At 42.3% G+C, this 26,930-nt stretch overlaps 2 protein-coding genes across 2 annotated transcripts; one reads left to right on the plus strand and one right to left on the minus strand.

The window, feature by feature from the left end:
* The first annotated feature begins 7,310 nt into the window (after positions 1 to 7,310).
* On the plus strand, positions 7,311 to 11,875 carry LOC131285309 (phospholipase B1, membrane-associated-like). Its single transcript, XM_058314164.1, has 6 exons — positions 7,311 to 7,638; positions 7,715 to 7,893; positions 10,675 to 11,117; positions 11,199 to 11,316; positions 11,396 to 11,472; positions 11,731 to 11,875. Exons 1-6 carry the CDS (start codon positions 7,311 to 7,313, stop codon positions 11,873 to 11,875), a joined length of 1,290 nt encoding a protein of 429 aa, XP_058170147.1.
* Positions 11,876 to 17,328: 5,453 nt separating this feature from the next.
* Positions 17,329 to 20,649, minus strand: LOC131285310 (phospholipase B1, membrane-associated-like). Its single transcript, XM_058314165.1, has 6 exons — positions 20,337 to 20,649; positions 18,445 to 18,623; positions 17,930 to 18,372; positions 17,734 to 17,851; positions 17,572 to 17,645; positions 17,329 to 17,464 (listed from the first exon to the last, which is right to left on the minus strand). The coding sequence occupies exons 1-6, from the start codon at positions 20,647 to 20,649 to the stop codon at positions 17,329 to 17,331; spliced, it is 1,263 nt and encodes a 420-aa protein (XP_058170148.1).
* Positions 20,650 to 26,930: the final 6,281 nt, after the last annotated feature.

The following is a 26,930-nucleotide window of genomic DNA, read 5'->3' on the forward strand; positions in this document are numbered from 1 at the left end:
CAAGTATTACTTAAATTAGAACTTAGACAAAGTTGTTTGTACTGATAAATCAGCATATCCTGTGTCCAATTCTACTATGTGATATCTAAAAAAAACATCATGATGATGTTTTCACAAACTTTTTCCCGTTTGTGTCGTGAAGGCTGTTGAGCTTAACGAGTTTGTTGTGCCCTTCCTCATCAATGCCTGCGTCGGTAGGCATACATAAAAGATTTCTAATAATTTTAAGATGACTCCTCATTTTGTTTTTCAATTCAATTTTGCCTAGCCGCAAAATGAGCAGACGATGAAACACAAAAAATTAAAAAAAACAGCGTCCTTGCCGGATCCTTGTCGCCAGTTCCATAGTGCGTTCATACCATTTATAGATAACAATCGATGAGATACAGTCGGTATCTATTGTGCGGGCACAAAAAGGATAATTTTTCTCACATGAAACGTATTTAAATGGCGTCCTTGAAAATAACTCGCGTAACTGAATGCCATTGGCAACGCAGACCGAATGGGTAAAGCGGTTCGACGCTCTGTTTCTCTCTCTTTTCTTGTTCACGGCGACCACCGACATCAGTCAACAATGCAAAGCAAAACAATGTCGCGAGAGTAGCTTTCGATTTTAGTGTTACTGGCCCGTTTTAGACGCCAAGTTGAAGTTATGTGTCACGCGACGAACGCCGCAGACGAATTCGACGTAAACAGGGAGAAAGGATGGCCTAAAACAAACACCGAGTGCAGACACGACAACGTGTAAATAGACTCACCCGCGTCCTCAGCCCCACTGCGGTCACATTTCACTTACACTCATTGTCAAGAGTGTCATTAGATTGCCAAATTTGAGCAATCCCGCCAACCGGGTTCGTCACTTAGCCTGACGGTTCGTCGCCCGTGCGTTGAAGTCTTTCGTTTCGGATTTGTTTTCGACCGATGTTAAAAACCCGCTCGGCGCTGCGGTTCTGATTGACGCATTGTTCCGGATGTTGCGTTTAAGGCGGGCTGGGACGAGGTTTTTTGTTTGGATTTGCCGTTGACAAATATTGAAATGAAGGCTGAGGGCCGGACCAGGCATGGTTTTAGTGTGTATGTGTGAGTTTATTTTTTCTTCTTTCGCTTTCCTCGTCCGAACATGAAAGTTACACTCCATTGAGCGGCAGCATTAGCTTACCATGGTAAGTTCGGAGTGGACTTCGTGGGCAGTGGTTGCGGATGTGAAGAGGGCGTATTTTGTTTGTCATTAATGAAGTCGTTTATGTACGCACCAAACGAGAGCGACGATCCGGGGAAAGACCAGCGGGGAAAGGGAGGGGAAGGAAATAAACGATTTCACTTAACCTTTGTTTTCTGAGGAAGGCTAACGATATGTTTGCGAAACGCGATAGCTAAATGTGTAATCGATAGATGAAGCTCTGGAAATGGATCTTAAGAACCCTCAGTTGCATAACTGTGCAAACAATGTGATGCAATTGTAGAAAGCTTTTTAAAACGACAAAAAATATCACGATGTTTTGTATTAACAGAGTTAACAGATTAATAGAGTTGTAACAATATTATAGATGGATTTATTTCTCTAACTGCGTTTAAGTTTACCATTTATAAACAATGGAAAACATGGGCGAAAATTGTAGCAAAAGAGCATTTGGAAATGTTTTAATCGGTATTCACCCTCGCCTGAACGGAGAAATATGTTCACGGTCAACAACTAAAGGTCACTGGCTAAACATTAAAGAACGCGTACATCATGCGATAACTTCCATTGTATGTTAAATAGATGAATCCACTGGGCAATTCATAAGCGCATTATGAGATTTATGCTATCAAAGGCATAAAAAAGATCATTATGTTCCCAGCTTCGCTCTCCAGTGTCAATGTCAGTGTTGGGCACGAGCCAAAGGTGACGTTAACAATGGCAAACGCTACGTTCCAAATCCAAACAAACTTCTTCCAAATAAATCCATTTTCCTCACGAGTGACGTTTCGGGTACCTCTTGTTAGGCATGTCTCGGACGAATGGTTTAATTGCGTAAACAATAAACAGTATAAACACATTCGGGCGTTTTAAAAATGTTAAATGAGTGCGTGCGTGTTGATAGGAGAGAGGTTTCGTTTGCATAGCGAAGCAAACGACCGCCCGGTGCATAAAGTTTATTTGGGGCTTGTCGGGGCGGCGTGCTCAGGTGCGTGCTTGGGCGCACAGGGCACGTTCCCATATTGCGCCATTGTTACGCCGCATGGCTTCGCGAAGAAAAGCAGAAACAGAAGGAAAAAACAAATGAAACAATTTTTAACGTGTGACCTAGTTGCTGGAACGAGGTGTTGTCTGGTGTACGAGGCGCCCTTACAAGGGCGGTGAAATTGGAGGATCGTTTTGGATTACGAGTTTGGCAAGGCGCTGAACATCTCTTCAATGTAGGTTGAAGGCGACCATGCGCGGAGAATCATGAAAGATACAAAATGGGTTCATTCTTAGCCGTAAGAAATATTTCTGGAATGCATGTTTGCATTGTGTTATTCTGAACATGTAGAGCAAGTCGGTATGTGTTTTACAGGCTTCCTTTTGCATCACGATATAATTCTCTTATATAGTTTTGAAATATATTCCACTGTACATTATTTACATGTTTCCGTATCGTATTTGTTAATATTTTAGTAATTTTTATTTTGGTTGCTTTAAGTGATTGTTGGAAATATAAATTAAGCAGTTGCCTACATTCTGGCGTTTACGAATAGGAAGAAAAACATAAACGAAAAAGGAGTCAGGATGTAGTTGCATCAAAACAACGAGGTTTGTCAAGTAAATAACAAAAATAATGCGTCGAAATTAAACAGTTTTATGTATTTGATATCGAGCAATACGTTTTGGACCTATTCTGTTCGATGCTGCCATACGCTGCATACCATGCCAAAATGAAAATCATTATCCGTTCTAAAACGAAATACGTGTTTGAACGAGTACTTTAAGCGGTTCTTAAAAGGGTAAAAGTAGATTACATAATTTTTTAAAATTCTATTTGATGAATAAGAATTGTTTACCAAAATTGATAAATTCAATCATGGACTCAGTAGAAAACTTTTTGTATTTAGGAGAAAGTAGTAGATGAGAATGTATTTGTTGAAGAGTATTCAAAATAGACGAAATTTTATCATATTTTACGGTATAGTATAGCATAGTACAGTATGTTATAGTATAGTTATGTTTAGGGACCCACGTTCATTTTACCGCTAAGGGTCCCCACAAGTGTAAACACTCCACTCGCTTACAATAGTACAAAGATAAAAATGGTTAATCTTTAAATCTGTTTAACAGCAGAATACAGTTAATATAATATCCACCAGAAAGCCGATACATACAACGAACTAGCAGTTCATGCTTGATACAAGTGTAATAGCGTTGCAATTAGCACTTTCAAGTCTGACTATAAATTATTCACATGAAAACATTCACTGAAGAAAAAATTGTAAATGTGTTTACATTGAATGCATTCTTGATGCAAGCATTCACCTGTCGGACTCGATTCAACGACCCATAGAAAAGTCGGCCCAACGTGCTACTCCTAGCATGTTGCAACTCGTTTCCAGCCCGCCGAATGATAAACGACAACTACAACACAGGCTCAGTTCACGCCGGGCTGGACGTGCAATCAGCGCCAGGGCTCAACCTTCCGCGGTGCTGCATTCGTGCACACATTCGTGTGTGATTAATGTGTCTCAATCTTTTACACGCCGGTTTTGGAAGCCATTTTCCACCGGCTCCATCATTAGCCGCGCGCAGAACGAACCGCAGGAATAACGGATTAGCATTCGGCTTCTGTTCGGAAGACATTTGGAGAGAAAAGTAAATAGATTCACACACACACGCACTCGCATTCGGTTGGTCACGGGGTTTCGGTTACGTGCGGTTTAATTCGCTAATGCCAATAATTAAAACTTCATTGGAGGTTTTCACAATCGTTCCGCGAGAACTGTTCACTGATCATGTTCGTTCGAGATCGTTCAGCTGGTTTCGAATTACTTCATCTAACAAGAAGTCTGTGTGTGTGTATGTTTGGCATCTGTTGCAATCAGGGCACGAGATTTGTGGCGCGTTTGCTACAATTAGTTCTTGCGAACCAGACGACGGTGCCCTGCTGACCCTGGCCGATCGATTGGGTTGATCGACTTCTTACAGGGTTCGATCGTAAACTCGTTCAACTGGTTGCAGAGAACCGAATAGATTTAACATACTTTAATTTAAAATGTGACAAGTTAAAGGAAAAACCATTCCATTATCGAACCATTCCTTACGAGTTCAAAATGGATCCTTTACCAAATCCTTTCGTGAAGATGACAAACAACGAGACAACACAAATGTTCGCAAACCATCGTACGCGACGACTGCATTGGCCAAGAAACCGGGCGCAAAGGCTGAAAGCGAAAGAAGGTTGTAACGAGACGCTCGTGGGATAAATGGAAACCCGCGGCTTCTAACGCACTGGGTCAAGGTGGTGGCGATAGGAGCTAACCTGTGGTTTTCTCTCTTTTTCCCCCCTCCGTGCACTTGGGCTTCTTCGCCTTTCAGCTTTAGGTTTTATGTTTATGAGGACCCCAAGTGGTAGCATGCAGCGGGCTGTTCGCCATCCGACGGTGACAAAGTAACGACTTTTGAGGTGGTTTAAGAATCGGAAAAAAGAGACGTCGAGCTAGGGTTTTTATTTGCATTCGCTAAACCACGAGATTGCACGCGGTTTGATGTTGCAATGGCGATGGCAAAAGGATTAAACTGGAGACCCGGAGGGAAAATCAGGTGCATCGCCAGCGGTAAAGTAGAAAAGAGGCACATTTAATTGAAAAGTTGATCGGCTGGAACCGTCTTTTGCGTGAGACACGCTCGGCGACATGGAAGAGACTCCTCCAGCGATCACGATCTGGTCGTACTTTGTGGTGAAGACTGGTATTTGTCAATCGTTATAAAATCTATAAGGAAAACATTAAGAGAACACAGCACCTGAGAGAGGATCGAGCATTTGATAGTCATAAAGAATAAAAAGTGGAAAAAAATTAATAAAGTTGCTATTTAAAATTCATCTGACACGACCGGTTCACGCTGGTCGATTGATTCTTTAGCTCCCAGGCTTTAAAGCACTATAAAAACGGTCGTAATCAATCAAATAAACGACACTTCAAACGCACTATGCGGTCCGGCTGGAGTTATGTTTTCCGGCTCGCGCTTAATTAGCAACTCGTTAGCCTTTTTAACGGTTTAGAAAAATTCAAAACAATCAACTTTAACGACTGCTGCGTTGGCTACCGGCGTTTCGTCTGGCACGTAAATAAAAATGATAATTTGTTGCAAAAACATACGAAAAAACATCGCTACCTAACGCCGGTCTAGTGATTGTTTTTCTTTCCAAAGTTGGCGCCTAATTTAACGCTTCTGGTTCTGTGCGTTCCCCGGGCAGGTTGTTGCCTCTGAAGCGCTGAACTTGAACTTGGTGGAAACAGAAATGGTGTTAAAAGTAGAAGAGAAGAGTGAAAAAAACAGTGAACTAACAGTTGCTACACAGACGGTTAGCAAAGAATGGGCACGCTATGTTTAACGGAGTTTATGCTCGACGGATTCAGTTGTGAAAATTGTCTTGTAAGCGAGACGAAATTAAAACGAACAACAAGAGAAGCGAGAAATCACACGCATTGGGTTGACGGGAAACCACCAGATTGCCTGTGTGGTTAACACGATACACAAAACCGTTGTGCTTTTCATGAATGGAAAGCAACAAATGGTGATGAGAAAGTTTTACCCACCCTTCCTGCGGGGGGTTTTCTGAAATACGGGGCGATCGAGGAAGCGCGGATCGTTCGGGAAGGAAGTGGTTTGGAATTGGACCGTCAACCGGTTTACTTTTCGGAACGCTGGCCACTGTAACCGTTTTACAGTCGATTACGCGAGCGGAATTATCGATTGCTTTGGGCGATCACCGACCAACATTCACGTCTCGACGGAGGAAGCTCGCACGTTTCCTTTCGCTTTCTTTCGAGTTCGCTCTTCGTTTCGTTTCACCCCGTGAGCGCACAATATTTATTGCACATTCGTATGAAGTAATTGGTATCTTTAGCGCCAAATTCGGTCAATGTATCAAGGTCGGACGCAAAGGTGCGGTTTTATGATGCGGAATGTACGATGAGCATTGTTAAATTATTGAATGTTTGCATAACGGTTATTTTGATTATGGTAGTGATGTGGGATGCATAATAAAGGGTTTATTATGATGTTACAGCTAGATTTAGTTTATTTAAAGAGGATGGTTTGGTTTAAAAATAGGCCAGAGTAGCAAGTTAAAACTGGGAATGTCCAAGCATTCGGAGTTTCCAATTTTTTTCAACAATGCAGAATCAAACAATTAAGAAGTTTATGGGACAGAACCCTCTTGTGGGAAAATTAATTAATCATTCCAAATCATCAAGTAAGCAATCATAATAAAATATCCAACTTGCTTAAGACAACTAGATTTTAGTAAAATGCATGCACAATGTTGCGTTTATATTAAGTGTACATGGAATTAGTTTTATTTCATCCACGTTTGAGTGTATTTTACAGTAGAAAAAACGATTTTTTATAATATAATTTGCTGTTATATTTGGCAAGTGTTTATTATAACTTAAAATTTAGTTTACAAAATTTGATGATAATATTAAATACTAAATTGTTTTTCATTGCTATCAAATTAACTGGATCTTGAGCAGGGTTCTGTTGGCATAGTCAAGTTTAGCGTGGAGTAAAAATTTAAAAAAGTATAGAACCATTTCAACGGAATATTCTGGTACTTCTGACAACTGTCGTAACAACCTTGAACCCAGAATTGAACTTTAATACTCATTAAGAACAGTGTACCACTATCGTTAATGTTTTATTTCTTAATGTTAATGAGGATGACTAGTTGTAATGATTCCTTAATGTTCATTGTTTGTGTTTTTTTATGTGTTTACATGTCGTTAAAGACATACTCATGCTCAAATTAGGTATATAAAAAGCTCAATAAGCTCTTGCGGAAAAATCAGTTTGTGGTCACTTCCGATGACGAAGTGCTCGATGACGTCGGGTGGAATTTCGTTGCGATCGTGACTAAGTGAGAAATTCTTCTGTTCCGGTTTATCCGTGCGCAAGATCCGTTAGCGATCCTTTCGTCTCCGTGTTTCACTTTCGTATTTCCCTAGTTTCAAGCCGATGCATTCATTATTCCCTCTTGTGATTCGTAACAGTTTGGGTCGAAGAGTAGCTCCTGCTTGTACTTATAAGATATCTTCTACTGTGCAACAGGTAGTCGCAAAGTTAGTTCCACAAAATGATCCTGCGACAGTGTCGCCCGGTGCTCCGAAGAAGCGTGCTGGTGTTGGTGTTGCTGGCGGTGACGACGTCGGTCTATGGTGCGACCATACCAAGGACTGGCTACGTGGATCCAACAGACCAGACGACGCTACTGGATGGCACCGCTATGCGAGCCGTGTTCCGGTTCCTGCGCACGTGGATGTTCAACGTCGTGGGCCGGACGGGCGAACGCACCAGTGGATCCTTCCTCCAGGACCGGGTACCTCCGGAAGTGCCATTTCCGTGCAACGTTTCGCTGGGCAGAAGTCCCAGGGTGCCAACGAGTGTTCACAAGCTGCGACCAGGTAGAGAGTGGGGCATTTTGTGTGAGTGAGAGATCGTTGAACGACGTTCTTATCGATGGTTTGACATTCGTGACAGGTGATATCAACGTGATAGCGGCCATGGGTGATTCGCTGACGGCCGCCACCGGGGCGTCCGCGTCCGGCTTCTTCGACCTGTACATGGAGAACCGGGGGCTGGCGTGGAGCATCGGCGGGCAGTGGGACTGGCGCAACGTGACCACCCTGCCGAACATACTGAAGGTGTTCAACCCGAAGGTAGGACAGTGGGTCTAGATGGAAACCGCTCGGCATCCCGCTCGCTGTAATTTGCCACTTCTGTGGATGGAAATGTTTTGTTCAAAGCACACTGGTCAAGTACAAGCATCTCCGCCTGTCCGGGTGCAACATTTCGGAGGTCTCATTATTTGATTTCGATTGCGCCTTTCGAAATCAGCGGCACTCGATTCGGGTGTTGCGCCTCCGAAGATGGCTGGTAAACGCGGCAGGCGGTTGCAACAGCCGGCGTGCAATAGTTCGTCCGCCAATTGCAGCTGCTGGAAGCGCTCGTTGTGAAATCGGCAGCCGTTCTGTACGAGTAAAAAGCCTTTTAAAATTGTGCCCTCTTCATTTGTTGTGGGGACTCTTACCAAAACATCACGTTTACCTTGTTATATACCTTGCGAAATGTGATTGTCCGCTGGAGCATTCAAGAAACCTGTTTACATGATTTGAACCTGGTCAATTTTAGAACCTCAAACAACTGCACCACGTTTCATGAGTAGATTTTCAACGAACCAATTTTACCTTTTTCTTGAGACATCAGCTTTCAATAATCGTATACAGCATTCTGTGGCATTATTGTAGATTATTTGAACCTCAACCTTGTTGAAGGTAGTAGACAATAAAATATATCAAGCTTCGAAGGGTATAATTATTTTATCCCTCAATTACGCTACGTAGTTTCATCCAAATGTTAAACATGTAAACAGAATGTTATGATGTGATCTCTTAATGGACATTAATTGGTATTTTTATGAACACTTGATGGACATTAATTGTTCGATAACAAAACAAAATATTCCCTTAGAAGTAGTAAAACTTAATCTTATTTAGGAAGGTATCTTTGTACATTGAAAAATAACTTTCATCGTACTTTTAGTGTAAGACTCTGTAGTTAATATTAGGATTAAAATGGTTATAGCAAACTGCCTTAGGGAAAAGAATTGTTATTGCTTTTCATTTTAGTTATTTTATATTCCTCTTCCTTATAAGCTGTTGAGAAAAACTGCCTTTACAAAACAGATATCACAACTACAATTAGTATTCATGTGGCATTTAAAATCGATAAAAAATTGCTTCTTTAAAGAATAATCTAATAAATCAATAAGGACAATTGTTGCTAATAGGATTAAATTTTAATTTGGTCAAATTCTGATGGGCTAAAACAAAAATTTGACAGACGTGTAAAAAAAGAAATAAAAAAAAGAGTTTTTTAAAAGTTGTAGACGATACAAATGAGATAGAATTGAAAAACACAATTATGTTCAAATCATTCTAACTTGTGTAGGACGATAATTGCAGAAATTCGTCGAAACAAAGAAGAGAAAGTGAATCAGCTTACTCTTTACTGGAAAATTGAACAAACTACTCTCTATGATGCAATCACGTTCGCTAAAAACCAATGACATCCCTTTGTGAGAGGAATCAATTTTAAGTACAGCACTAACTAACGGTAGGCTTTCCTGTGGGAAACCTTTTACCTCTCGCCGGTCGACTCCGGGCGCTGTGATTATCTTGTTAACCCTTCAAAACGGATGCCAATCTGACCGCTTACTTTCCCTACGTAGATGAAGTAATTGAATTAAAGGTTCGTTAATTGAGTATGATTAATTTTGGAATTTAGTAAATGCTTGCTGCTCGTTCGGAGAGCATTTTTCCTGCCACCCTTGGTGAGGGAGCAGATGCGTAACGAGTGTATGTATGTGTGTGAGTGTATGCATCCCTCCCAGTGACCTAACAGCATTACGGAGCCCATTCGGTGAACTTTGATCGCGACTCGAGCGAACTTTGATATTTTTCTCGGTGTGCCGTAGTTTTCCACGCTCAAACGAAACGGCGCTCGTTCGGGCGAAAATTGATTGCTTTCTCCTGGTGGCGATCGCGGAGCTCTGGCGGACGGCCAATTACAACTTGCCGGGTCGCGAACTGTAGCCGTGGTGTAAAGAAAATATGAACCCTGCAAATTGCGTCATGCCAGACGAGACTGGGCACAGCTTCTTCCGATGACACAGTGACCGGAAAATGATGCACTTTCCTGGCAGCGAAGAAGACGAGGAAAGGCGTACGTTATTCAGCTAATGCTTATGAGTGGTATTTTGCATAACGATTACCCTTTTTGTTTTTTACCATTTTAAAATGTCATCGGATATTTTTTGTTTTGTTTTAACTGAAACTTTTGCTTCTTTTTTTGTTTTTTATTTTACGGTATGTTCCTTATTGTATATAATTTTGCTTCTTTATTATTTTATTTTTTGAATAATGTTTCTTATTATGAATGAAAGGTTTATTTTATTTTTCATGTATTATTTCAAAGCTTTTCTTAAATGAGACTTTCTTTTATACAATTTTTTAACATTTTTTTAAATTTTACTTCTTCTTCTTCTTGGCGTAACGACCTTGTTGGTCATGCCTGCCCTGTAAAGGGCTTACGAGACTTTTACCCTATGTGTACGTGGATAGTCAGTCCTCTCGTACAGGGGAGGGTCCGGTCTCGGTTGGGATTCGAACCCACGCCGTCGAGGTGGTGAGCCCCGGCGCTCATGGGCCGATTTTCTAACCGGCGCTACCGCTCGGCTGTCGCGGACCCCAAATTTTACTTGCTTTCTTGTATTTTATTTTCCTATCTATTTACTTACGTTTTATTTTCTTTCCTGGGAGTATTCTTAATTAAATGAGGATTAAGATTCTAACGAAAATACTAAATAAAATCAGTGGTGTTTCGGCTTTCTTTTGCAAAACTTTGACTAATAATCTGTCGGTTTATTGCTTCTTTTCCAGCTGGTAGGCTACTCGTACGGTGACGCGTACCCGTTTCACCCGGACACACAGTTCAACATGGCCGAGATCGGAGCCGTCTCGTACGACATACCATACATGGCACGGGCCATGGTGCAGCGCATCCGGCGCGATCCGCGCGTTGACTGGAAGCGCGACTGGAAGCTGGTGACGATCGCGATCGGTGGCAACGATATCTGCTCGTTCGTCTGCACGATGCGCTTCCCGGAGCAGCTACCGGCCAAGCACCGGTTGCGGCTGCTGAAGACGCTGCGCTATCTGCGCGACAACATGCCGCGCACCTTCGTCAACCTGGTGTCGGTGCCGAGCGTGGCGAAGGTGGTGATGCTGCAGCGGAAACCGTTCGCATGCCAATCGCTGCACCATGGCGAGTGCTCCTGCTGGATCGGCAAGCTGTACAACCAGAGCGATGCCACGAGGGAAAGGTAACGTGGTCTGAGTCATTGTAGCCTTCAAAATCACGTTGGGTTTTTCCAATCAACACTATTTTCCCTCCATCCGCTTAGGTGGGCCAGGATACAGACGCAATACATACAAATGGAGAAGGAGGTTGCTGAATCTCCGGAATTTCGTGGTTTGGATGAATTTGCCGTTGTTTATCAGCCATGGTCACTAAACGTTACGGTTAGTTGTTACGATCGAAAAAGATACCAACATCGAGGTCTTGAAATGATTCCTAATGTTTATTTTTGTAAATTTTTAGATGGAAATGAATGGCAAGGATGTGGATTATTCGCTTCTCTCCTATGATTGTTTTCATATGAGTCAGAAGGGAAATGCGTAAGTTTTGTCTTTTGCTAGTTTTACTACTCAAGTTTGCATAGATTACCTTTTTGTGATTTCTGTAACATTAAATCTTTCAATATAATTTTTATATGTCTATTTTTTATCATTCTTTATTTTATTGATTTTCTATTTCTCAATTTACAACTCTATACGATTACTACGTTTATTGTGATTCCTTAGTTTTCAACCATTTCAATTTTTTTTTATTAAATCTTTCAAATCAAATCAAATCTCTCTTTACAAATCTTTCAGCTATGCCGGCACCGCACTGTGGAGCAACATGCTCGAACCCGTCGGCAAGAAGTCGTCCAACTGGCGGCCGATCTTCAAGAGCTTCAAATGCCCAACCAAGGAGGCGCCGTATCTCTACACGTACGATAACAGTGGGCGAAGTTAGTATCCGCCGGAGTAAAAGAAAAAAGAAACTAGTAAATGAGTGGAATAAGATAGAAGAACAGAAAGATATAGAGTGTCTTGGAGACGTAGTGATTCTAATGGAAATCAAACGATGACGTTGCTTGACAATCAGGCGCTACTAGGCAAACGCAAACGTGATGTGATAATTTATTTTGCTACCTTATTTAATTCGACCACCGTGGGAAAAGCGAGGGTGCTAGCGGAAGAAGTAGTTCGTTTTTAATGCAACCAAGCGGGATCTCTTCATAATCGATTTCAGTGCTGGAGCAATTTTCATTAGGTTGTAAGTTTGTAAGGTTGGAAAACGCACGGAGAAAATGAAATGAAATGAGGCAATCTGTATCGATCTGTAGGATAATTAATAAATGAAAACGAAACCATGTCAGTGGTACGGTGTGAAGTGGAACATAAATTGTTTAATCAACACGCGATGAAGACGATGGTGCCGGATAATGATGATGACGGAGCTGATGGTGCTGATGTCGGTGATAGGTTGTATGATGGTGATAAGTGATCTTCCAGTCAATGGAGCGCAGTTCGTTTTGATTTTTTACCTCCACCGAGAGAGTGCTTGCATAAGAACGTCAAGATGATGACGCACTTGGCGCACATTGAACAAGATTGTGATGGATTCGGAGACAAGTGTGAGGAGTTTGATTATAGAATGTGTTTTCGAAGAGATGCCATTTTCCTAATTCCTTGTGCTATTCAAATTCTACTCGAAAAAATAAGTTTTGCCTTTCTGTTGTTGTTTTTCGCATTTATAGTTTTCTTTCAAATCATCTACTACATTTCGCACAATTTGAAAGCACCAAACATGTACTTGGATTTTGGTTTATCCACATATTTCGTGCCACACGAGTGGCGTTGCAAAACGGAGGTCATCGAGTTCAGTGAAGTGTTGCACTTTATTTGCGCATTGTCTTACCTTTCCATCGAGGTGCTTCAGAAATTGCTCACCCTTTGCTCAGGTGTTGGATGCTGTTTGGGTTCATTCGTGATTTTTTCTCGTCGTCGTTTCGTCGAAAGTCCATTGAAAGCCACGTTTTTTTCTCTGGTGCCATTTCGTCGCCGCGCATAATTGTGCATACATGCATTCTCTTTGCGACGATGCTCCCGCACACACACACACACGCTTTGGTGACACGGGTCTGTGCGGTGAATGTCCGTGTCAGGGGTGGGGACAAAAACGAGGTAAAATGTGCAACGATGTCATCATGATAGTGAGGCATGTGCTGCGAACGTGGCCGCTAATGGCCCTGCATGCAGATTAATATTTTGCGAAAGTTTTTGTATTGATTTTGGTGAGCTTTAACCGAGTACTTGGGCTACAGAGTGTTTGCAAAAAATGTAGGAATTCTTAACTTCTTGTCGGAGTGTGGTTGAAATATGCTTACCTAAATTACTTTAAATTTGACAATTTTTTAAAATCACCTGTTCAGCAAAAACTGTTTCTGCTAGTTTTTTTTAGTAATCAAGTTAAATCTATACCAAAGATTTATGTGAAACCGTTATGGAGTCACAAGTTGCAAAAACCGAGCTTAGGGCTTCAAGCACTATTTGTGCTCAATGATGGCAAACATCGAACGAAGGGCAAATGGTGCAACGTATTCGCAGACGGCGTGTCGCTACTATTGATATACATTAAACGGATCGTTAAGCAGTCGAATGTCTTCTACCTTGAGCCCGGCGTGTTTCAGATTCGTAACTTTCGGTTGTTGCAAAATGTATGCATTGTTCTACGGCGTTATCTCGGTCGCACGACAGTATAGCTTCTAATTTAAACATTTGTATTCCAGCTTCTAAAAATTTCAAAGTTTTTCAACCTCGCGTCATAAAAACAACGATTTCTTAAATTAAAGCAATTTTATGTTAAACATTTTGTGAGACACAACTAATTTCTAAATTCTCAAGCTTGGTTTCAAGTAAACGTTCTAGTGATGTTAAATAGAATTTAGGTTCATTTAATGTTTATTGTCATGAGAGAAAGCTTTGCCCAAAATGCCGAGTAAATACGGGTAAACCTTTATTAGAAGGAAAATAAAAAAATGCTATTTTTAAGGCAATTTTGTGATAAAAAAAATGAGAAAAGTATGCAAATTGTGAACTTTTTTCTAAAGGACCTTCAATATCAATATCATATATTTCTCTAATCCGTATCCTAATTGGAGTTTCATTTGAAATCAAATGATTTGGTGAAATGAACTCTTAGACGAGTTTCTATTTTAGAATGCGTTGCTCTATACTATCATTCCACTATTAAAGGAACGTAAGGAGTAAGTTACCAAAGCAAACACTAAAAAAAAACGTTAAATGAAGGACTACGGGCAACAATGGAGCCATTTCGTTTCTCCTCATTGCACGGCTTACAGTTGTAAGTGACCCAAGTGAATCTATTGTACTGTCAGTATTAAAGTTGGGGGTAATAAACCTTTAAAACTCGCCTTGGGTTTCCTCCTTCCACTAAAACCGTTTGATCGCGTTAGATCGACGGCAGTAAATCATTTACGATACACACGCCTACCTGCGCGAACCCGACCGAAGTACGCCCGTAATGTCGCAATTATACGTAACTGCAACGGGAGCGAGTTATTCAATGTGTGTAAAATAAACTGATCACCGTGCGGGACACTTCTCCGTTTTTCTCCACGGCCAAAGACGGCCCATTTCGCTAGTTTGGCGCGCGTGCGAGCGACGATGGCCTTATATGATATGGGCCAGCAATTGCAGCCGTTTTGCGGTTGTGCCAGCGACACTTTGTAGCACACTTTGTACAGTGTGTCGGTGTTATATGATGCCACGAAGGGGTTGGTTTACCGCAGTTCCGAGGATCGAAACCGAATCGATTGCAACCGGTTGATAGGACAGGTGACGAGTTGGTTGGTGCAGTTCTGATGGGCTTATGTTGTAATCGCCTTAAAGAAAATTAATTTTGTCAAATGCAATATTTTGCCATCTTTGGTGCTTATATTTCCAACAGTTATGACTTGTATTTGGCACTGAATAGTTAAAATACTAGTAGTTCTATTAGTTACTAGTAGTAGTACTAGTTTACCTAACCCTTTTCTTCAAAAAAATCACCTAATGCAAAACCATAAAGTCCATAAACTTTATGTTTTTGCATTAGGTGATATTTTTTTTACATTTTTATCATACTGTAGACACATCAGTATAAATATCATCTATTGCATATCTTTCCTTTGCTTTTGTAGGGAGTTTTGTTTACACTAACAAGTCGACCAATACTGAACCCCTCGATTCTGTTATTTTTCTCTCATTAAATTGAAGCACTATAGATGTTTTTGAAGATTTGTTTGATCACTAGGTTTTGATAAAATCCTAATTTTGTATATGAAATTCAGTTTTCCTAACACGAACAAAACAAATATGAATAAACTTAACAAAACAAAAACAGCACTTCATAAGAATGAACAACCTCTTTATTTGTGTCACACAAACTAAAGGTTGTCTACAACTTTCGGTAGTCTTTACGTAGAACAATGACAAATCGAAACAATTTCGAAATTTAGATTGATATAAGCCAAAATTTAGGCTCATATACGGTACTAATGAATATATGTAACCATCAACCTGCGTATGTTTGCATTGCTACTACTGTACTCCAATGCGAGCGAGATATGTCAAGGTGTATTCATCAAAAGTTGTACAACATGGGAGAAACGATTACATATCAATCATTTTAAACATGTCTTAATCGTAACTATTAAATTAGACCTTTCAAAACAACTTAAAAACATATAGAAATATAGAAATACAATAGATAGTGGAAAGTCATGTCTAGAACTGCATTTCAAGAGGTGCTTCCTGCAAGTATTTCAAATAAAGAAAGCATAACTTTTGAACAACCATAAAAATACAGCTCTCAGTTAAAGAGTTAAAAATACAACCATTTTTTCCACCCTTTCTTAACCGAGCATCGTCTGGGAGTCAAGCTAGTTCAATAATATTTTTCGATTAAAAACTTCGATTCGATTTAAAAACGTACTAACAATAAAGCATTAAAAAGTTTATATTTCCTTTAGGTGTATTTTTACTATCAAGCATGGCTCAAAGCTTGTTTCAAATATGTTTCATTCCTATGACTCTTGACAGCGACTCCGGAACGAAAGATGCAAGGAACCCATGCGTTATAGGTTAAACAAAGCATTTAAACTCTCTTCACCCGGGTGCGCGGTTATCTGTCTCGGTTCCTGCTGCCAGAGGGCATCTCCGTGGAGGCCCATTTTATAATTCGATAACATAACGCTTGATTACCTTTGAAATGGGCGATCGTTATGAGTGCGAAAAGCCAAAACCGAACCGTGGCCGCTTCGTCTCGCGCCTCGCCACCGTGACTCACTGTGGCTAACTTCTGTTTGTTGTTGGAGTTTCGTTTTTCTTTCCCCCAAAACAAATCCGACCAACTAGGCCGCGCGGAGAAAGAGGAGAAGTGGATGGATGGAGCAAAAAAATATAAAAACATCCATCCGAAATAAGACAAGTCCGTCGACATAATCATCACACTCGGCTCGGCCGCGGTCTTGCGTCTTGTGCCACTGCCGGAACGTGTCTCATGGGACGCTTTCGCAGGCGATCCCAAATAAGCCCGGCGGTACGCCGCAAACCGTTTGAACGCGATCGTGTACAACATCGACGAAAAAGCAGAAAGAAGGTTAACACAACATGGCTACCGCTGGAGGGCAACAGGGCGATTCGAATAAAACGAAATAAAACATCGTTGTTTACTTACCGTCGATCGCCACCAGTCCTGGGATGGGGCAAGCCGGCACTCGCCCCGGTGTGGTACGTTTTATGAATGAAACAAGCTGCCCGATATGTTTTGGACCGACCGGGTTGACAGTTGCGGATGGGGGCGCACATTATCTCATCGTGCGTTGGTTGGTGCGAGCCGTTTTTGGGATGGTTGTGCTGGCAGCTAACTAGCGTTAGCCGCTGCGTCTAGGGAACACAGACAGAACCGCACTGGGGCAGGGCAGCTTTCACTGTGGACTTTTATTTCTGATGACCTAAGTAAGGGAGTTTGCTGTCGGGGGACGTAAGTTTCATTCACGAATTCAAAGGCGGGCTGTGGAAGGCGGATTTTACGAGACCATCAGGGGTAGGTCTACAAAGGAGACTGAAGAAGAGAAGACGCGGAGGCATTCGGGAAAGCGAAAGGGCCAATTCTGGACTTCGTGTGTAGCCTATAAACCGGACGCTTATAAAATAACTCATTGTAACCATTTGTGTTTGATTTCGATTCCGATTCCGCTTGGTATTTCGAACATTGTGAACCGGACTTTTATTTTCGTAAAACTCCCCCCTCTCCCCTCCATTGCTTGCGTCCCGCGATTTTTTATCCAACTCCTTTCCATCTGAAATACCCCTCTTGGTAAGAAGTAAACCCGAACAGCTGATTTGAACTCCCGGGGCCTAGCTGTTGTCGTAGGTGTAGATGTAGGGAGATTCCTGTGTTGGACACCGGAAGAGGTCGATGCCCGGTTTCCAGCCGGTGCTCTTCTTACCCGGCGGCTCCAGCAGGTTGTTCCAGTAAGCCACGGCCGCTTGTCTGTGTTTGGGAAACGGGGGGAGAAATCGGTTTATCATGGCTCGGATTATGACACCGCCGGAGAGGAAGTGGCGGACCTCCCCGGTGTAGACGCGCGTGCTACTTACGCATGGCCTTTCTGACTCATATGGAAGCAGTCGTATGAAAGCAGCGTGTAGTCGACCTCGTTCCCTTTCATGAGCTGCGAAAACAGAAACGAGCGGGAGAAGTTTTCGTTGTTGACGTGAGATAGTGGATCTATAAAACTAAGCTCCGGGTGAGATGCTCACCGAAAGGTTCCTCGTCCACGGCTGGTGTACGACGGCGAACTCGTCGAGTCCACGGAACTCGTCCAGCATGGCCACCTCCTCCTCGACCTTACGGTATTGCGTTTGTATGCGAGCCCATCTGGAAAGAGAGTTTGTCGTAGGAGTCGCCACAGAAGATTTACGGGAATGCAAAGAGATTCACTCTGGAGATACCAACCTAGCTCGGGATTCTTTGGTAGAGTTGTGCATCGGGCCAACCCAGCAAGGACACTCGGCGTGGTGTAGGATCCAGCAGATCATCGGCTTCTTCTTGACCGACACCACCTTCGACACGTCCGGCACGGACACGATGTTGACGAGCGTTCGCGGCAAGTTGTCGCGCAGGTAGCGCAGCATCTTCAGCAGGGAACGCCGGTGCTGCGTCGGCAGCGACTCCGGGTCCTTGAGCGTACACACGTACGCGCAGATGTCGTTGCCGCCGATCGTAATCGTCAGCATCTTCCAGTCCCGGCGGAAGTTGACGCGCGGATCGGTGCGAATGCGCTTCACCATCTGGGCGGCCATATGTGGCAACTCCTTCGAGATGGCACCGATTTCTGCGTTGTTGAACTGCGAGTCCCAGTGGAAGCTGTACGAGTCTCGGTACGAATACCCGACGAGCTGCAGCAGAAAACGGTACACAACCATTAGGAAAACGAGACCCTTTTTTTGTTTCACCCACACCCGTCTCACCTTGGGATTGAATATTTTCAAAATGTTCGGCAACGTAGTCGCGTTCCGCCAGCCCCACTGGCCACCGATGCACCACGATAGGCCTCGGTTTTCGGTGTACAGCTGCAGGAAGCTGGTAGCCGCCGCCCCGCTGGCGGTGATGACGGAATCGCCGATCGCCGCCACTACATTTATGTCACCTTTAACCGGGGGATAGAGAGAAGGGATGGTGAGATCCGTGTCCGGACGATATCGGGAATTAATTGCATGTGGAAGGCACCAATTAAGAAACGAAACTGTTCATTAGCTGTTCATCTGATACGTGAGCGCGCTGACATGGTTCATTATGATTCTTTGCGACTAAATGGGACGAGAAACATCTTCTGTTATTGTATCGAAGATTTATGCAAATCATTTAATTATAGTTATTGCAATAAGATGGCAACCTTGTCCTTACTTATCCAATCAAGAGTTTTTATGACGCAGATTTATCAAATAAAATTGCATAGAAAGAGCTTTAATGAATTTTCGATTTTGATAGGGTGTTTCATTAAAAAAATCGCGAAACAATCAATTTTGAAGAGAATTTGTTACGTTTTTTCATTATATTTTTTAAATAAAAGAATGTTCATCCCAAATGTTTAAGACCCTCCTTTACTTCCTTCCTTAATAAAGAAAGACCCCTTTGCAAAAGCTAAGACATCAACAAGATTAAATATGTGGATTTTTCAAAATGGTTTATTTCCTACGATGCATCTGAACAAATGAAGTTAATAGTATAAGAAAAGTATATGGAGATTCAGCTCTCTGTAAAATAAGGTACTCATAAAGTAAAGAAAGAAAAAACAAGTGACGAAGAAAATCGTTCCTAAACGATACAAATATTGTAAGACCAGAACTAGAATGGATTTAATAAAATTATGTAAGCTGAGCTAATCGAGAAAATGACCAACAAGGATCATCAACGAAGTATTTAAAAATTTTCATGTTTTATTAATGTGACAAGAGCTGATCTATTAAATTGTCGTAAATATTGTTAATTTTAACCAAAAAGTATGATATTTAAAACCATTTTGCATAATGTTCATGCTGAAAAATATTAAAGTGAAAAATATGGAACATGCTGCACAATAAAAAAGGAGTGACAAATAAAATAAAATAGTTCATCACCATATTATGTAGGGATGTTAGTTCCTTGAAATTTAAGATTTTTAAAGCTGACATCACTAATAGTTAAATAAGCATCATAGAAATATTTGGTTTTGTTTTTAGCAATATTTCATCACAACAACCTCCCACACTGTTTCAGCTAACGATTCGGAGCGAATCAACCCTCGCTGTTACTGATCAAACTGTCTCGATTAGCCGCCATGAATCAGCTCGGAACGGTTTAGTAGTAAGCGGTTCGCGGTAATGATCTCGAATTTCTTTCACCTTCATTCACCCTCCCATACAATTTGGGGCAGGTCTTGTTGGTCAGTAAGGTTGTTGAGTTTTTGACTCAATGCTGGCTGGAATATTACAACAATATTCACGAACACCAACAATATTCCGTCCCGTTCAAGTGCAAACCGAGCGGCCGGTGGAACAATGTGTTACGTAACAGTGTCACATTAGGCCGACATTTAAAGACGACACGTCGCCCGGTTGGCACGCGTTCCAGAAACACCAGTCGATAACTCGTTTAGCTGGTACAGAAAGGGGTGTGTTTTGCAAAGGGTGCCGCGTGCCCGACGTGGTGTATGCAAAGAGTCTTCATCATCGGACGATGTTCGATGAATGCAAATTTTCGGCAAACAATATTTAACGCGCCGGCATACTTTCTGCGGACGCCGCCGTTTAACTTTCGCCATCGCGAGCTGCCAGTGCAGCCCAAAATGCATTTCTAATGAAGCACGACTCGCGAAACTTACCGGGACGAAGCTTGTGCACACTGGTCGGAGGTTCGTGGCTCCGACCGAGCGCCACATCGCACGGGAAGGGTACGGTTTCCGGGATTTTCTTCTGCAAAAAGTTCCCGCTCGTCTTCAGGCCGGTCCGGCCGGCCATCATCATCGTGAAGTTGCGGTAGAGGTGAAAGATGACGCGCCACTGCGCGTTGTCGAAGATGGTCGGCTGGAAGGCGCTGATGGCGGCGTTCACCTTCCAGCGGTGGAATTTATTTTCGTGGCACAACAGCAACAGCAGCACCAGGAACACACTGAGCGACGTCTGTGGCAGCTGCATGGTGGATTTTTGTTTTTCGGTTGTGAAGCGGGCGTCCAAAAACCAAGCGGCGAACGTCGGAGAGACTTGGTGACCGGCAAGCGAGGAACCCCTCGGGTCGGGTGATTTGACTTTTCCCAACACAACCCTCACTTCACGCTACACTACCCGGCCGCTCAGTCTGATGGCCACACATAACTGGCTGATTTGAGGGTTGGCACACATACACGCACACACACACGCACACTTTTCACCAACGAAACATCACCGAAAATCAGTAGCGTCGGTAGTAGCAATTTTTGTCCGATTAATACCAACGCCACTGGGGTGGGGAAAGATGATTGAATCAAGTCACCGGTCGCGGAACACGTGGCCCAGCCTTGACGTTTGCCGGCTTCAGCGAGGAGTGATTAGCGAGTTGTCCCGCCGTGACCGGGCCCGGTACGCGGAGCGATGCCACTTTTGTCTAGCGGTGGAGCATAAATTTCGTCGGTTGCATCTTGCGTACCGAACCGTCCATTCCGGCTCATCAGAGGATCATTTGGCACTGTTTTCGATTTTTCCGACGCACCGAACGCAAACCTGGCTGCTTCCGTCTTTCACTGGAAAGTTCGAGTGATCACAATGTTACAGGAAGTACCCTTAATTCGCGCACTACAACACCACATTAGCAGTGTCCTACCGATCTCCGACTAGGAATCCCTACAAACCGAATGAAAAACAAAAGGTATGTTTAAAAAATTACAGCTTCCGATGAGATCCAGTTGAAGACAACGGGAAAGAAAGCTATCAAACGCAGTGTAAAAATCGAACATCCATCGTCCATCGTTGAGCAGATAAATATGGATGAGGCACACATTAAATTTCGAGTTGATTACTGGGCCGGGACCGCCCGGATTCGGGTGTAACATAATTTTCCAGCGTACAATTCCGTCACAACTCTATCGCGGCGAGCCGGCTTACGGCTCGCTCGGCTCATCAGAGCACATTAGAAAGTGTCAAAACTGAGGGCGGAACACCGTGCAACTCATCTGCCGCGCTCGTGGCGTGGCGGTTGAGTATCGTCATTAAGTTTTACGCTCGCTAATCATTATCGCAGTTTGGGGAGCCACTGTGTGACGGGGCGGAATTGGACTGATTTGAAATTCCAACCTTTTTACGCGTCACCGTCTTGTTTGTTTTCCTATAAACAGTGAATGAGTTTCGATACAAATTGAAACATTCAATCTTTTGAAATGTATTTTTAAAAACCCTCTTGTAACATATGATTTGCTGATGAACAGAACATGGACCACTTGTTCGATAAAGAGTATTAAAAGAATTTGAAATGTAGTGCCATCAACATCAGTCATCTTTTACATACATACAGTTTTCTCCTTCAATTAATAAAATCTATCACAATGCAATAAAAAAATACTGTTATTTTGCTGTGATACAAACAGACGTGTTTTTTTATGGGTTTCTGTACTATTTCTCTATTGGTAAACATTGGTATCTTTAGGTATCTTAAACGAATTAGGGTAAAAGTACCAATTTTGGCCCACTTAGGGAAGGGTTACCACAAAATAAATCGTTGCTCACTTCACTATTATATCAAAATTACAATTATTTCTCTAGCTCAAACAATTTTAACAACGTTTTGATAATTCCTAAAACACTCAAAGCTTAACGAAAACATTTCTTCCGATTTTTTTTACGCAGTGGCTGCTTATATCTCAATGTGGGCGAACTACCTGCATACAGCATGGTTTTTTGAAAAAGCGACAGCTTCGTAGTTTTAAAGCAAGCCGTAGAAGTTACATATTAATCTGTACAGATGTTTGACGTCTACTGCTTTCCTAAGCTCTTTCCAACATCCCTCGAGATATTCGGGATATCTGGAGGGATGTTTGACAGACGATGGGTACGAGAGAACAAAGGAAATCTGTAGACGTCAAAGATCTGCACAGATTAATATGTGACGTCTACGGGCTGCTTAAGCGGTTTTCACGAAAGATATTGATGCAATCATCCCCAAATTTGATATTTAACAATAATAAATTAACACTAAAAGAAATGTTAGGGCGCATTTTTAATTGAAATCATTGCAATAATTGATTAATTGTAACTTTCTAGTGGGCGAAAATTACATACATGGGCTAAAATACCCTCACTGACCCTATTGTTTTATTAGAAATTTAAAAAATGTATGTAATTTAAATCCTTTTTTTTTACAAGTGTATTGATCACATGGAAAATATTTTTTTTAAGGGTACGGTAAACGAAGCGTAATCGCTGGTCTCTCGTGTATCGTCGATAATCGACCCAAGCGTCGTCTTTGCTTTGTTTATGTTTTGCAATTTGGTAAAAATGGCAACATTTCTTGAAGCTACTGCTCTTATTTTGTTGTTTATTGTTAAAAATACAAAAACTACACTAAATAATGATAGAAATTTGATAAATAATCGCGGATGAATGAACTATTGATTCGTTTGCTTACGTTCTGACAAGATTACGCATGCGATTATAGGGTAGGTAAGCCAAAATTTTTTTTGACAGATTGACCAACGGAATAACACGATTACGCTAGCGATTACGCTTCGTTTCCCATCCCCTTAAGATTATAAAGAAAACTTTAAGATAACAAAACGTCATAGAATGTTCATCCAACAATAATAAATTGTCCCTACGAAAGGCTAATAACCCATTTGTGGAAAAGTGTAGAAAAAGACGTTTAAATGAACCATTGTATTGTACTATGTATATGTACTAAAAGAAAGTTCATTCAGCATAATTGCCGTCCAATAATCGAACCCAGCGATAGAAAGGGTCAAAACCGTTTACGTAACCTAATCGGTCTGAGCAGTGCCAGCAGGTCATCCTTGTGTTTTCCATCCCAGCCGATAAGTCCAAATGGATGAGAAGTTTAAAACCGGGATGGGGAAAAAAACCGAACCGATCCAACATAACCAGCGGTAGCAAACGGTGGCCCGCCGGAGCATAAAAGTACACACATAATGAGTTGCTCATGGGTTTGCTTTCGGTGGCAGTGTGCCAATTCTCAGCGCACGGCATCCCCAATCAACAGCATCCACCAGACGCCGCCGAGATGGAATCGATAATGATTACTGATCGATCGTTGAATCCGAACGGCTCGTAACGGTGTGTGTCTGGGTTGGATGGAGAATGAATTGTATGTGGATTTTCGTTTCAATGCTGAACGTTTCGCAGCCGTCGCTCAAACGGACCGGCAACACGTGGCGGCAAAGGAGTACAAAAAGAAGAGGAGGAAAAAAAAGAGAAACAATTGCCACCGGAGCATGATTTTTCGCGGCGCGAATACACACGTCTGCCGATGAGCCGGTGTTCGGTGTTTGACGCCCGTCGACGCCACAATTCGATTCGCTGCGGTACTTTTGCGGTACGTTGTTCGATTGGATCGATTAATTGAGCATGGATTGGGTCTCGCGTGCATCGAAAGACGCGCGCCCAAGTACGGCCACGAGAGGCTGACATTGTTTTGTTCTTCATAATTTCGCCGAGTGCATGTTTACTGGGGGTGTTTGGGAACGGGGAGGCACTTGCATAATGTTGTGGTTTATGAAGTACGCCACCGGAGTGTCGGTAGGTTGCTGCCCACCGTTTACATCGATCAATGATGTTATTGTGGTAGTGATCGATTGTGGAGCGTGCTCTTCTGTGCAATGAGCCATTCTTACAATCAGCCGAAAAAAAGATCCTTTGATTGCGTATTTTTCATGGAGCAGGTTATGGATCATATGAGCATTAAACACGTTGGAAACATATTGAACGCTAAGCCAATTTGAAAAAAGGATAGAAAACAATGCTTAAATATTATCTCACGCAATCGAACATTGTTAGATGAGTTTATATTGAAATAGGATTAAGACTTGTGTCTTACTTGTATATGAAAAAAATCTTCTTACAATTAAATCTTCAATTTGTCAATTACAATCATTACATTTGTTCACTATTAATTTTAGAACCAGCAATGTAAAACTGTTTTCGTAAATAAGCTCATACAAAAACCATATTTAGAATAACTTACAATCAGATTAAAAGTAATAGAATACTGATTAAAAAGAGTATTAAATCAATTAAAAATTTCAATTTATGGTTGATCAACTAGCATTTGGTAAAAATTTAATGAAAAAAAATGGAATGAAATGTTTTATAAAAACTTTTTCGAGAAGTGGCAAAGTAGTTAGTTTTTTATTTGAAATCAGTTGCGAAATTTATTTGCTATTTTTTCTGCCAATTGAAAAGTCTTCTTATCAATATCGAACAAGATCCATTTTGATTATGTGAATTTTGTTAAAAAAATTGTAAATGAAAAACTATGCACTGGACATCATCAACGTTTGTGTTGAAAGAAGTTGTAATCAGCAAAGTTAAAAAATAATACAACACTGAAATTGTCTTGCAAATTTGCCAAACCATTTTCAACCTATCATTATGCAAGGAAGTACTGTGAAAGTGATACACAAAAAGAAAATATGGTGTGAATTTGAATGCATAAATTTTATGTACAATTATGAGCATCATTTTCATTTAAAATGTGTTACCGGCTGCTACTTTTCACATAATACTGCGGCAGGACAGTAACCATAACGGAAGTAACTAATTTAACAGCAAATTAATAAAAATACACAATGACTATTATTCCACTGTTTTTTCCCAAAGCCCTTAAGACCTTTACCGCAGCATTGACTTAGTGTGCGGTTGATTGTTTGCTCGTCATTATTTTTATCACTTTATTGGCAGCTGCTTAATTGTGGCCAATATCTTTAATCTCTACTCATCCTGCAGAGCAGATTACAAAATAAGAATGAGAAAAAGAAGTCGCTCCTATTATTATTCACCGCCGGTCCATTTCCATTGCGTCACGACTGAACCGCGCTTTCCGGTCAAAAACGGTTTCCCGCGTCTGTGGGAAAAATCTTTTCCATTTCCTCCCGGGCGCGCTTCGTGACGTTCTTTCACTCCGTAACTAATAAGCCAATAAATTGTCTTCCCTACGACTGTGCAGGCGAGGTTTTTTTCTCTGTTTCGAGGATGGCGGACGTTTCGGTGGCAGGGAAAAGCAGGCGGAAAAAGGCCCCATAAAATCCACCTCCAGCAGATAGAAATAAAATGCCGCGTCGAGGTTCGGGGCTAAGCCACGGGAAAAACGGTCGGTCATATGATATGCACCTAATTGCATCGGCACAAAAAACAGGTTGATCGCACAACCCATATACACACTCACAATAACACATACACTTATTAACGTAGTAGCTGGCCCACAGAAACACATATGGGTTCCGAAATCAACGGCAAAAATCGCATAAATGTTTACAGTTTGCAAATGAGCTCGGAATGAATTCCACGAGCGCTCTTCCTTTCCCTCTAGCACACCAACACACACACACACACACACAAACGGGATGGGATTTTATAGTTTTTTCCACTTTCGATGGGTTAGCGGGCCTTCTCGAAGTCCCCGGGTGGAGTGGAGAGCTTGCAAACTGCAACCACGGAACACATATGAGTATGCACCGACGGGGGTCGACGATCCCGGTCCGAATTCCGAACTCCGCGGCACGAGATCGCGATATCGCGTTTTAATTTTGATTTCGAGAGGCCCGTCGAGCTAACGGCGATTCGCTTCTGTAATATGTAACGTCTGGAAACTCGGTCTGGTTCGGTCGGGGACGACGTCGACGACGACGACGGCTGGGAGGGAATTAAATTAGACGCGCGAGTGGAGCAGGAAACTAGATTCACTACACAAACCGCTCGCACAACGAGATGCTCACGCGCATACACCGCACAATCACGTGTCCATTCCTTTTTTCCCGGCCAGCTGGTCCCCTCCTCCCCCAACTCTACCAAATCGGTTTGAAGGGAGACTCCGAAAATGGGAAAGAATAATCCTGAACCGGTCGGGCTCCTTATAACGCGTCCCGAAGGGTCTGCCACTTTTCCTGGCCACCTTCTCTTACACACACACACACACACACGCGCGTGGTCACTTTACGTCACGGCTTACACAATCGGCAGGCGATTCCTCGGCGAGCAAGGAAGGTGGCCAAATTTAGCGTCTAAGCAGCGAACCCGCCACGCGCAGGACAAACCTGTATCTCTGGTCGGGGAATCTCGCTGTGGTTTGGCGTCTCGTTTGGTGGCGCGTTGCGTTTTGCGAGCCGCTGCGCAAACGCGTCCGCTCGCTATCAGGTCTCCGGCGCAACTAATGCTCGCCGTGGTTCCGCGTCTCATTGGCCAGGCAGATTTATCGAGGCGGCGCGCGTGAAGCGACGAAC

This window comes from Anopheles ziemanni, chromosome 3 (genome assembly GCF_943734765.1).
Source record: "Anopheles ziemanni chromosome 3, idAnoZiCoDA_A2_x.2, whole genome shotgun sequence".
NCBI classification, from domain to species: domain Eukaryota; kingdom Metazoa; phylum Arthropoda; class Insecta; order Diptera; family Culicidae; genus Anopheles; species Anopheles ziemanni.